The sequence below is a fragment of the Natator depressus genome, chromosome 2, assembly GCF_965152275.1.
Source record: "Natator depressus isolate rNatDep1 chromosome 2, rNatDep2.hap1, whole genome shotgun sequence".
Classification (NCBI taxonomy): domain Eukaryota; kingdom Metazoa; phylum Chordata; order Testudines; family Cheloniidae; genus Natator; species Natator depressus.
Window position 1 is genome coordinate 7203694 of NC_134235.1, and position 12809 is coordinate 7216502.

Sequence of the window (12809 nt, forward strand, 5' to 3'; positions counted from 1 at the left end):
TCCACTTTCCTGTGCCTGCTAAGCCCCCTCTAGTAGACCTCTCTTGTGGGTCTCAGGCAGGGACTCTTGCTGCGCTGGGTAAGAGCTCTGGCAATTGGAGTGGCTGATGGTAAGTAAGATGCTCCATCAACGTGCTCTAAGGCCACACCCCCTTTCTTGTTAGTGCCACCCACCATTTGGGCGGCGGTAGCCTCCTTTGATCACCCTCAAAGGGGACGTTGTGGCCCCTTTACACCAATTCAGCCCGCCTTGGTGGACTTTCCATCGCTGGAAACAGACCTCGTGTCTTTTGGTGGCCTCACTTTGAAGTGAAGCTAGCTTTTGAGCGATATGCAGCGCAGAACAAGCTAAGGCCCCGATCCTGGAATGGGATCTGTGCAGGCAGAGACTGGTTGTGTGCAGGCCCAGGAATCTGCCCACACAGATCTGATGGCAGGATCAGGCCCTAATAATTCAAGAACAAGCCAGAGTCCTCAGCTTTTGATTCCCCGTGATGCGAGCAGGGAAGCTGTAGCTTTCCTGGATTCTTCCCGTGCCCCTTTGTCTGCATCTCACCTGTCTAGACGATGACTCTGCCTGTCCCATCAGAGAGTGCTGGGCTGACCTAACCTAATGGGAAGATAATTTAGTATTTAGTCCGTGGTTTACAGTTCCCTTTTCATTAGCTGTATGTGAGTGAGTGGTTTGTCTGCCACACGTGGCCTGTGCACCAGGGGTGACTGCAGTCCCTCTCCTCTTTGACCCATTAGGCCCATATACAATCTCCGCTAACTCAAGATTTCCAGAGCTGTATCCGCTCCCAAGCAGATGGTGTCTGTTGCTTCCCAGCCCCCAACACATCATCAGGGAAAGCTTGGGTCTGGTCCATTAGGCAACACAGTCTCTCAGTTTGCATTAATAACGCAATTCAGAATAAAGTTGTGCTGTGTCTTGGAAGGATAAATAGCAGAGGAATTAGGAGGTGTAATTGGGTGTCTCATTCTCCACATCACCCATTTCTTTACCCAGGGCTACCCAATCAGGGGTGGGGGGGTGGGGGTGGGATGGCAGAGCAAAGCATTTAACACAAGTTCTCACTCCTAGACTGTGTCTCTGAAGATCAGAGCCCTCAGGCTTGGTCTCCTCTTGCTCCTCTCATGACTCCTTTTCCTCTAGAATTCCTGCCTCCCTTTCCTAATCACATTCCCAGCTGGAGGGCAGGGCGATCCTAGGACTTTGCTTCTGTTCAAAAGGGAGGAAGTGATGATGCAGTAGTTAGGCTATAGAGTTCAGGGCCAGAAGTCTGACTGCCTGTATATCACAGGCCGCCAACACCACTCAGCACCTGCTCCCTAAACCCAACAACTATTACAGCTCACAGGAGACTAGACTGCTATATGCCACAGGGAGAGAACAGGAGAGAACCCCCCCCCCCCCAATCACTGCTAATCTGACCTGGTGGGAAATTCCTTTCTGACCCCCCACACGACGATCTGTTAGTCCCTGAGCATGTGAACAAGAACCAGCCAGCCAAGCCCCTGAGAGAGAGAGAGAAAGCAAGCTCAGTGCCACCTGAAAGCACTGGCCCTCCCCATCCAATGTCCTATCTCCAGCCATGGCCATCCCTGATTCTTCAGAGGAAAGAGACAAAAATACAAAACCAAACCGAAAACCCTCCCAGAAAACGTGGATGGGGAAGGAATAATCCCTTCCTGACCCCTGCCAGTGGCCAGCTGGAACCCTGGAGCACGAACTTTCGGAACATAAGACAGAAACCAGAGGGCTGCTGAGCCCTGCCCCCACCATCACAAGGAACCCTATCATACAGTCACACTCATCAACTTCTCCATCTCGCTCTCAAAACTAATTAAGTTGTTTGCTCCCACAGCTCCTGTTGGGAGGCTGTTCCAGAGCCTCACCCCTCTGAGGGTTAGAAACCTTCTTCTAATTTCCAGCCTGAATTTGTTTGTGGCCAGTTTATCCCCATTTGTGCTTGTGCCAGCATTGTCCTTCAGTTTAAATAGCTCTGCACTCTCCCTGGTGTTTACCCCCCGATGTATTTATAGAGGGCAGTCATATCTGCTCTTGGCCTTCTTTCTGCCTGGCTAAGCAAGTCGAGCTCTTCCAGTCTCCTCCCATAGGACAAGTCCTCCGTTCCCCTGACCATCCTCAGAGCTCATCTCGCCCCCTGTTCCAGTATGAGTTGATCTTTCTTGAACGTGGGTGACCAGAATTGCACACAGTATTCCAGGTGAGGTCTCACCAGAGCCTTGTGCAAAGGCATTAATACGTCTCTGCCTCTGCTGGAAATGCCTCTCCTGATACATCCTAGAATCACATTTGCTTTTTCACAATCGTATCACATTGCTGGCTCATAGTCATCCTCTGATTGAGCCTCACATCCAAGTCTCCATCCTTCTCTGTCGCTTCTAAGTGATGAACCCCCAGCTTGTAGCAGAAATTCTTAATATTAGACCCTAAGTGCATGACCTTACTTTGTACTATTTCTGTCACTAGCCTGGGACTCAGAAGACCTGGGTTCAGTTACCTGCTCTGCCACAGACTTCCTGTGTGATTTTGGGCCAATCACTTAGTCTTTCTGTGCCTCAGTTCCCCCCATCTATACAATGGGGATAAGAGTCCTGCCCTGGCTCATAGAGGAGTTGGGAGGATAAGTAGATTAAAGATCATGAGGAGCTCAGATACTGCAGTAATGGGGGTTGTAAGTAAAGCTACATTTTAGCAGAGGTATTTTTATTGAAAGTCACAGACAGGACACAGGAAATAAACACATCATGGAAATGTACACAGGACTGGCGTTAGGGGGTAGCAATCAGGGCAATTGCCTGGGGACCCCCGCCACAGGGGGCCCTGTGAAGCTAAGTTACAGGTGGCGGGGCTGAATTAGTGGAATTTTGAGGAAGTCACAGAAGTCTCGTAAAACCACAGAATCTGTGACTGATTTTAGCCTTAGTTATAAGTAAGGCTACGAGTCTGTCACAGATTCTGTGGCTTTACTGGACCTCTGTGACTTCAGCTTCAGCACACCGTAGCAGCGGGGCTGGAGCAGCTGTCTGCCCCCCGCCCAGGAGCAGTGGCCTGCGGCTGGCAGTCAGCCCCATCTGCCGGAGCAGTGACCCAGGGCCAGCAGTCAGCCCCTGGGGCAGGAGCATCAACCACCACCACTGGAGTAGTGGCCTGGGGCCAGGTCAGCCCCCAGAGCCAGTGGTTAGCTCCTGCTGCCGGAGCATTGGCCCAGCGCCGGTGGTCCCAGTGGTCAGCCCCCATCGCCAGAGCAGGGGCCAGTGGTCAGCCCCCAGGGCTGGTCAGCAGCTGCCCAGAGCCAGCAGTCAGCCCCTGCTGCAGGAGCAGCGGTCCTAGGCTGCCGGAGCAGAGGCTGCCACTGCTGGGTTGCCCCCAGGGGCCGCCAGAGCAACGAAGCAGCATCCAGGGCTGGAACAGTGGCCGGTGGGGGTCCCACTTTTAGTCCCCCCCGCCCCCCGTGTCTTTAGTAAAAGTCGTGGACAGATCGTGAGGTTCCGTGATTTTTTTTTTTTTATTGCCCATGATTTGTCTGTGACTTTTACTAAAAATACCCATGACAAAATCTTGGTTGTAAGTATCTAGATAGAAGTGTTGTCTTGTGAGTCCTAGCTCCTGTTCTCAGCTCTGTCACTGTGTGCTGCAGTTTTACTCAGCCGAAAACGTACCTACTTCATGGGGATGTTGAGGCCTAATTAATGTTTGTACCGTGTATTGAGATCCTCAGCTGAACGACACTGGAGCAGTGTGAGGAACTGTATTTATTGTTCTCTATTAGTTATGCTTTTTGTATTGGTTCGTGCCTTTTGATTCCTGTACTCAGTTTCTTTTTCACTGTAGCTTCTCTTGTCTGGCTTCTCGGAGCTGAATCTCCCTCTAGGGCTATTCCAGCTTCGCTCCTGGGGGCCAAGTGTACGGGAGGCTGGTTCTGCCGCAAGGCCTAGGAATCTCATGGCACATCCCCTCTGTGCAGAAATGCCGCTCAGCTGGTGGATGAGATCTGCAGCTTGACGGGGAACTGGAGTGCAAATGGGAGTCGATTATCTCTTGGCTTTTTTTTTTTTTTTTTGAGGCAGAGATAAATTGCCCTGCTCACCGTTTGTGTGGCATTTGCTCCAGTCGGAAAAGGGCAGTAAGTGGCTCCCTTGGGATGTCACAGATTCCATTGCCCACACTAACGGCAGCAGTAATTTTGCCTGGTGTCGTGTAGCTTCAAAGAAAAAACGTGCAGCAGCTGCCTGCGGCCAAAGTCCAAGTGGAGGTGTGGGGTCCGGAGACTCTGTCCTTCCTGCAGGATGATTGAAACGAAGTGCTGCAGTGCAGACCGCTGAGCCGATTCACTGCAACAGAGACTTCGCCTGCCGCTGCAGGCTTTGGTAGCTGGTACCATGAATAAATTGCAATGAATAAATCCCTAATTCATACAGAAACTGCTCCTTCGTATCTTTGATACACCTAGGCTAGATCATTCATAGGTAATTCCAGACTTGTATTTTAAAGCTCTTTCCAAAATGGGGCACATGCGTTATCCCCATTGTATGCACAGGCAAACTGAGGCACCAAGCAAGTGTCTTTCTTTCCTGAGGTCACACATCGAGGCTCTGGGAATGGAACCCCAGGTCTGCTGACTCCCCACCTCCTGCCCTAGCTGATGGGACCACGCTGCTTGTGTATGTACTTGGGGGGTGTCTGGGTTTTTATTATACCCTTCACCCCAACATGCAGACACAGCTGATCAGCTCCCAGTTCCTGCCATCTCCCATGCTGCAGGCACCATTTCCAATGAAGGGATCTCCACTGAGCAAGGACAGAAAAATCATTGTTGTATGGTCCTCCTCACGCTCTCAGCAGGGAATCTACTGTCACATCCATCAGCCCCATCTGCAGCCAGAGAGCTTCTCCATCCACTGCCCTTCTTCCTGGCCTTCCCACCACAAGCAAGGAGAAGGGGCTGCCGTTTCCATTTCTGCTCCCTGGGAGTCGGGGAGCCAGCACCACTTCTCATGCTGCTTCTTCCCCTGTTTGCCACTTCTGCCACTTCCTGGCTACCTACCAACCCTGCCTCAGTACGTTGGTCCTTATTTCTTTGGGCCATCGGGTCCCCAGGGCCTCCAGGATGAGTCATGTTTGGCCCTTCAAGTCCTGGGAGCCCTCTGAAATAATCTAAGGCTTCTGGGGCAGTGGTGGCTGCATTTTGCAGAGGCAAGGAGGAGATTGAGGAGGAGATTTAGGCTTGCAGCTGCCAGAAGTGTATTGAATTCAGTCCATTGCTACTTGATGCAGCATCTTTTTACAGGCAAGGAGGAATAACTCTGGCTGCAGTTTTTGTACTGGAGGCCCAGGAGATTATGATATGGCCATAAACTGTCTGTCTAGAGCTCGTCAAGCCTGCAGTATGACAGATAGACTCCTGTCCAGCTCTGTAGCGAAAATGCTGCAGAAGGCAATGGCTGCCTTCCTTTGCTAACACTACCCTGCACTTACCTTCCGCCTGAGGATCTCAAAGCACAGTGCACACGGTAATGAATGAAGTCTCCCAACCCCCGAGGTGTTACGCTCATTTAAGGCACAGAAAGGGGAGCTGATTTACCTGAAGTCACACAGCAGGTCGTTGGAAAGGCTAGGGACGTAACTAAGGAGATATGAGACCCCTCCCCTCTCACTACTGGTGGACAAGGTTACTAGGAAAGCTCTGGGCTTTGTTTCCTTTGCAGGGTCTTTTAGGCAATGCTTGTGGACTTTAGCCAACTGTTCTTTCTTTGTGTTCTTTTTCAGCCTTAAGAGAAAATCTCCATTCACCGCTGTGTAGAAAATGTCTTATGGTTCCATTGATGGGAGCGGATTCGGAAGCCGGAACCCCTTTGGAGGCCCATCGAGACAAGGATATCAACCCCTAGGTAAAGTATTGATTGCGTGCTGTACTTTACCCTACCTGACTACGCTGGGGAAGGCAGTTTTAATTGCTAATGTATAACAAGGCTGATGTACCTCAGTAGACAAATGCTACACTATATGATAGATCATTTTGCGTGGTGATTAGGTACAAGGAAGTCAAGTTAAAGATCTCCTCCAGCCCCTCTTCTCTGACTTCAGTACTGAGAGCTAGACAGAAGATGTGAGTTGCTTTCCAAGTGCTCTCACAACACATCATAAAATATCAAGACACGTCATGCAATAAGTCATAGGAATGTAGCATTGCCTAGGCAAATTATATTGTTGGTCCCTCTAGACTAGTGGTTCTCAAACTTTTGTACTGGTAATGCCTTTCACACAGCAAGCCTCTGAGTGCGACCCCCCCCCTTATAAATTAAAAACACTTTTTAAAATATATTTAACACCATTATAAATGCTGGAGGCAAAGCAGGGTTTGGGGTGGAGGCTGACAGTTCATGACCCCGCATGTAATAACCTTGGGAACCCCTGAGGGATCCCGACTCCCAGTTTGAGAACCCCTGCTGTAGACCCTGCAGTAGCCAGTACCTCATGCTTCAAAAGAAAACATACATCACCACTGCGCACCTAGTTACTGTGCAGTGCTATGTAGTGTGTGATTGTTCCCTGAGCAGCATGCTGCCCTTTCAAAGCACATGATTTAATCACCATTGTTCAATCTTTTAGGGCTATCTTGTGCAATCCTTATGTTGAGGATCAGTTGTGCAAATAGTCCTGCTGACTTCAGTGAGGCTGTTTGCATGAGTAAGTAGTGACCAACAAGAGTAAGGGCTTGTCTGCATTGCTGGGTAACACGTGCTACTGGGGTGTGATTTCCAAAGCGCACGAATGTGTTGCACATTAATTGACCCGTTCAGACCTTGCTGGTGCACTAAAGGTTCCTTGGTGCACTGAAAATGATAGATTAATAGAGCTGAAGGCCAGAAGGACCAGCAGATCATCTAGTCTGACCTCCTGTCTCTCCCAGGCCACCAGCACCCGCACACTAAACCTAATAATTGAAATTAGACCAAAGTATTACAGCCCACAGGAGACAAGACTATTATGTGCCACAGGCAGAGCTAGGAAGGAGGGAGGTGCACCAGTGCTTGAGGCCCCTGCAGTGGCAGCATAAGGATTAAGTGAGATATATCCAGATAATCTTGGCAAGAGACCCGCACCCACATGCTGCAGAGGAAGATGAAAAACCCCCAAGGTCACTGTCAATCTGACCCAGGGGGGCATTTATTTCTCTGTTCCACATATGGTAGACCCCGAGCATATGAGGAAGAACCAGTCAGCCAAGCACCTGCGAGAGAGAAAGAATGCTCAATGCCACCTCACAGCCCTGACCCACGCTGTCCCGGGTCCCATCTTTCGCCATCTGCATCCCTGATGCTTCAACGAAAGGGGACCAAAAACTCGCCCAGAATGCACTGCGGGAGAGGAGGGGAGAAATCTCTTTCTGACCCTTGCAGGTTGACCATCTGAATCCTTGAAGCACGAGCTTTTAGTAATATAAGACAGAAAGAGGAAGTGATCCCCACCCAGGGCAGTGTGCTGAGCTCTGTCTCCGATCATCACAAGCAGTCGTGAATTTGGCCAGCTCTCTCTGATTAAGTTGTTTGGACTCATGGCTCCTATTGGGAAGCGGTTCCAGAACCTCACCTCTCTGATAAAAACTTTCTTCTAATTTCCAGCCTGAATTTATTTCTGGCAGTTTATACCCATTTACGCTTGTGTAAGCATTGTCCTTCAGTTTAAATAGTTCTTCACTCTCCCTGGTGTTTACCCCCTTGATGTATTTATGGAGAACAAACATATCACCTCTCAGCCTTCTTTCTGCTAGGCTAAACAAACCTAGCGTTTCCAGTCTCCTCTTGTAGTGTAGGCCCTCCAGTCCCCTGATCATCCTAGTAGCATTTCTCATTTCCTGTTCCAGTTTGAATTCATCCATCTTGAACCTTAACATAATGCTGTTCCAAGTACAGTGCAGCACCTTAGTGTGCTTTAGAAATCACACCACGGTCGCACATGTTCCTGTACGGTGTAAACAAGCCCTTAAGGATTGCACCGTTGGGCTCTTAATTTGCACCGCTACTGATGTTGACAGTGCTCTCAATCTTATTTAGCTCCAGCGACAATATTTAATTCAGTAATATCTTGCAACAGTCAGTTCCCCAGGTTGGCTTGTGGTCTAGGTGAAGAAATATTTTTGTGATTCTGTAGTTCCAGCTTTGCAATATCATTGGATGTCTGCCTTGTTCTAATATAATAGGATGTGTGAGGAATGCTGGGGGCTGCTCATTTTTCACCGTATCCTCAGTGTGCATATTATGATGCTTGCTTTTGCATGTTGCATGGTGGCTCATTCTGCTGGATTTGATTCATGTATCAGTCATTGAACTAGTGCATATAACATGAGTAGCGTGGGTGAGAATTTAGTGTACGACGTTGTTTACCATATATGTTCAGCTGGGGTCTTTTGCTTGCAGTGTTTTTAGAGACATTTGTGGGGACTGGAGATAGAGCATTTCACGGGCAGACATAGGATTCTGTTCCTGTCTTCTAGGTGTATTTACAATGGGAGTGATTGGAATGATGTGCAGAGGGAAGCTGGGCATGATGTGTCCACCGTGGGTAGTTTACCTCACAGGGATGCTGCATCTAATCTGTGCAGCGTGCTATTACATTACAGCAGTGGGCACAGAGAGTCACTCGGTAAATACATGCAAACCCAGAAATAACATTTAGCAAATGGCTGCACTTCTCTTTTTTTAACCAAAGCTCAGAAATAATCTCCCTGGCCTCCCACCCCCTTCTTTCCCGAGGGGCTTTGGAAATGGTAAAGTAAAAAGAGGCAAAGCATCCAGATGTCAACCTGTATGTTTTAAATGGTCTCTAATGCACAGTGTGAGGCTGCATTTTATAAACGCAAACTCATAATACAACTGTCATGACACAAAGGGGAGCTAATGACTGCGACCTCATGCTTTAGCTTTCTGAAAGAATTTGCTCTTGTGCCTGCCCTCCTCTGAGGCAGACAGTTATAGGAAATGTGTATCCCTATCGGGTATTATGGGGGAAAGGGGGGGCAGACTTTTCTGCTCAGATACCACGGTAATGAGTGAGCTATGGAAACCTGGAGAGAGCCGTGGGCAGGAGCATGGGGGTGTATAGCATTACTGATGGCAAGGCTGCTTTCTCTCCACTCACAATGATGGGGAGCTGATTCCTTGGTGCATTCCCATGTGTGCGGAGGAGGGTATCCTAGTGTATAGTCCACCTGGTGGTCCTAGAGCAACATGGAGAGGCTGTGATGCAAGGGAAGATTCACACCTCTAGAGGAGCTGCGATAGGCTAGGCAAAGAGGAGGGAGGAGGGCCCCGCCTATCCCAAGCCTATCCTAATCTCAATGCACACGCCCCCTAGGTAATTTTGCTGTCATTGTGCATCTTCAGGGCCATTGAAGGGCTGAAGTTTGCCGTCTTAGCAGGAGACCAAACTACCTTGTGTACATTGCTATACAGGGGGTGGAAACACTCAGCTGTTCCAGGAAGGGGGCTCAAAAACCGACCTAGACAGGTGCTTTTTGGAGTTTTAAAGTCTACATATTTTATTCTAGGGATTACATCCGTTTAAAAATCATCCATTTTAAACCAGCAAATTATCTTCCCTCTGTCACTAATTATATATAGGGGATCAAAGCAGAAGGAGTTTTATAAACCCCATTTGCTTGTCACAGTTTGTGCTGGTTGATTTAGTGTGAAATCCACCCCTGTGCAGATAGCCTGGATGAAGCCTATGCACCATGGCAGAGGCTTTGTGCTAGCCCTTTGCAAATGGGCTGAAAATGTTCCATGAGGAATGTTTCCTTGTGTCCAGTCAGGTGTTCCCACGAGAAGGGAAATAAAAAGTGGAAATGTTTTCTGGGTTTTGGTTTTCTTATGAGTTTTGGCTTTTTTTTTTTTTTTAAACAGAATTTTAAGTACTGAGCCAAATTCAAGTTTTTAGTTTTAAGCAAATGCTCCTGGAAGGATTAACTCTCTGGAAGTGAAGCAGAATGGTATTCTGTGAAGCCAAAGAACAGTGACCGCAGAAGCCCAGAACGCAGGGCTAGGTTAGTGTTGAGTCTTTGTAAGACGTTATCTGGTCCACAAAGCTTTGACATGGAGTCCATCCTTCCCCACTCTGAACTCTAGGGTACAGATATGGGGACCCGCATGAAAGATCCCCTAAGCTTATTCTTACCAGTTTAGGTTAAAAACTTGCTCAAGGTACCAACTTTGCCTTGTCCTTGGACCCTATGCTGCTACCACCAAGCGTGTTAAACAAAGACCAGGGAAAGAGACCTCTTGGAGACGTCTTTCCCCAAAATATCCCCGCAAGCCCTACACACCCCCTTTCCTGGGGAGGCTTGATAATAATCCTCACCAATTTGTACAGGTGAACACAGCCCCAAACCCTTGGATCTTAAGAATAATGAAAAATCAATCAGGTTCTTAAAAGAAGAATTTTAATTAAAGAAAAGGTAAAAGAATCACCTCTGTAAAATCAGGATGGAAAATACTTTTTAGGGAATTCAGATTCAAAACACAGAGGATCCCCCTCTGGGCAAAACCTTAAAGTTACAGAAAACAGGAATAAACCTCCCTCTTAACACAGGGGAAATTCACATAAAACAAAAGATAAACTAATCCGCCTTGCCTGGCTTACCTATACTGGTTGCAATATTGGAGACTTGGATTAGGATGGGTTGGAGAAGATGGATTTCTGTCTGGCATCACTCAGTCCCAAGAGAGAACAAACAAGTAAACAAAGAGCACAAACAAAAGCCTTCCCCCTCCTCAGGCTCCCCCCCCCCCAAGATTTGAAAGTATCTTGTTCCCTTATTGGTCCTTTGGGTCAGGTGCCAGCTAGGTTTCCTGAGCTTCTTAACCCTTTACAGGTAACAGGATGTTGTCTCTGGCCAGGAGGGATTTTATAGCACTATATACAGAAAGGTGGTTACCCTTCCCTTTATATTTATAACAATCCCTCCTGCTCTTCTCAGGCTGTGTTCAAGTACAGATCAAAGAAGACAGGTAGGTTTATTTTTCAGGCAAGTGGAAGTGAATCTTTGAGTTGCTCAGTAGTGTGCGTACTTGCATGGCTTTTGAAAATCAAGGGATTGCCTGTCTCTCTGGCTTGCGGATTCCTTCTTCTCTCCCGGGCCCTGTAGCGTGTTCAGTGCTATAGGTGCTGTCTAAAATTTTAGAATGGAAGCAGGAAGAGCCTTGGTCTCATTTGCTAAACAAAAACCTCTGAGCCAGGAGCCCTGGGTTCTGTTGCTGCCTTTGTTTCCTCATCCGTATAAGCGGATATCATCAGCCTATCTGACAGGGATGTTGACTTGGTTTGGTCATGTCTGTTGAGCAGTTTGCCCTCTTACTGTGCCTTCTATGTGAGAATTCCAAACGATTATTCTTTGTACTACAGTAAGTATTAATAATTACTTCGCGACTCTCCTTGTTTTTGGCTGTCCAAGGGAGTGTGTGTTTGCGGGGGGGGCGGGCAGAAAGCGGCATAAATAGAAATTAATAAGATGAAACTGGGGGCCCTGTGGCTCGGGGACATCTGGACGAGGGCTGGCCGGAGCACTCGAACGTACTGCAGGGAGCAGTTCTGTACTAGCTGTGGAGTGGGTGGGTTGGCTTGGAGAACCTTTTTGTCTTTTTTGCATCTCATCTCTGCGCTTCAGTGTCATTTGAGCCTCTGCTGTGTTCTTTGCCCTTTAATCCTGACAGAGCGAGTGACACCTGCGGGCTGTCTTTCGTTGTAGGAGTCCTAAATATTGTTGTTAATTAAATGTCAAGGGAGGCTGATTTGGAAACCCGTATTCTGCCTCCACTCTCCCCTGAGACGGATTAATGAGTTAATGAGAAAACTTTCTCAGTGTAGAAACCCCATGGTGAGGTCAGAATAAAGGGGTATGCCTCCTTTCGTCTCCAACATATATCTGTTTGCTGAGTGCATATAATCCTTGATGGATATATGTGTGTTCTTGAAAACAATGTTCTTTACTTTATGTTTACCAAATCAATGCCAGCACCCCCTTTTTCAGTAACAACCCTACAAAAACAAACCAAGGTGTGTAGCCTGGTAGTTGTTAGGGGGCTTTTCCATTACCCCCTCCTCTGATTTTTGTCACGGAGACAGAAAGCAGAAGACTGGAAATCCGAAGTGGAGGCAATGCAATATTTATTGGGGTTAGTTTTAAGCAAGCATATCCATAGCTCTGATGCCACAGAGCCTTGTTTCCCAGTGTCCTGTCCGCCCCCCTCCTTAGCAGGCATAAATATACCTGCAATGCACGCCCTCGTTCCCACCTCTTACAATTTATGGTCATGTTTTGTTTTGGAGGGTCCTGAGTCTGGGTTCTTCATCTCACCTCTTTTGTATTCCATGGGAGGGGTAAGGAGTGAGGTTGTATTTTGGTCAGGGACAGGCATTTCTTTGGCCTTAGTGTTTCTTACACCTCCCCCCAACCCCCTTGCCCTTCCTGACTGTTGCTTGACCTTGCCTTGAGGTAGGAGTCGAGGCAGTCTTCAAGTGTACGCTTGTATATGATACTCCCACCATAACTAGCAACACTTCAGCTGTTCTTACGTGTTCCCATTGTACTAACAAACCCATCTGGCTAGACAGAAGCAACATACACAGTGTCTTTGTTCTTTGTTCACACATATTAGTAAGAATATAAAAGTATCAAAACTCAAGTGAGCAAACAAGACCCAAAAGTCTATCTCAGGCAAACATACAGGCCTGAATTCTACATTATCACTAACACTTCTAACGTGCAAACAACAAAACAGAAC

General features: G+C 47.9%; 1 protein-coding gene across 10 annotated transcripts in view; it reads left to right on the top strand.

Moving 5' to 3' along the window:
- Positions 1 to 12809, top strand: part of TSNARE1 (t-SNARE domain containing 1) — a 695137-nt gene that overhangs the window by 178752 nt on the left and 503576 nt on the right. For all 10 annotated transcript variants that reach the window (XM_074943772.1, XM_074943770.1, XM_074943767.1 and 7 more), the window contains one exon: positions 5797 to 5918. In XM_074943772.1, the coding sequence (XP_074799873.1) occupies positions 5834 to 5918 (85 nt within the window). In that variant the 5' untranslated portion in view covers positions 5797 to 5833. The remainder of the gene's footprint in view (positions 1 to 5796; positions 5919 to 12809) is intronic.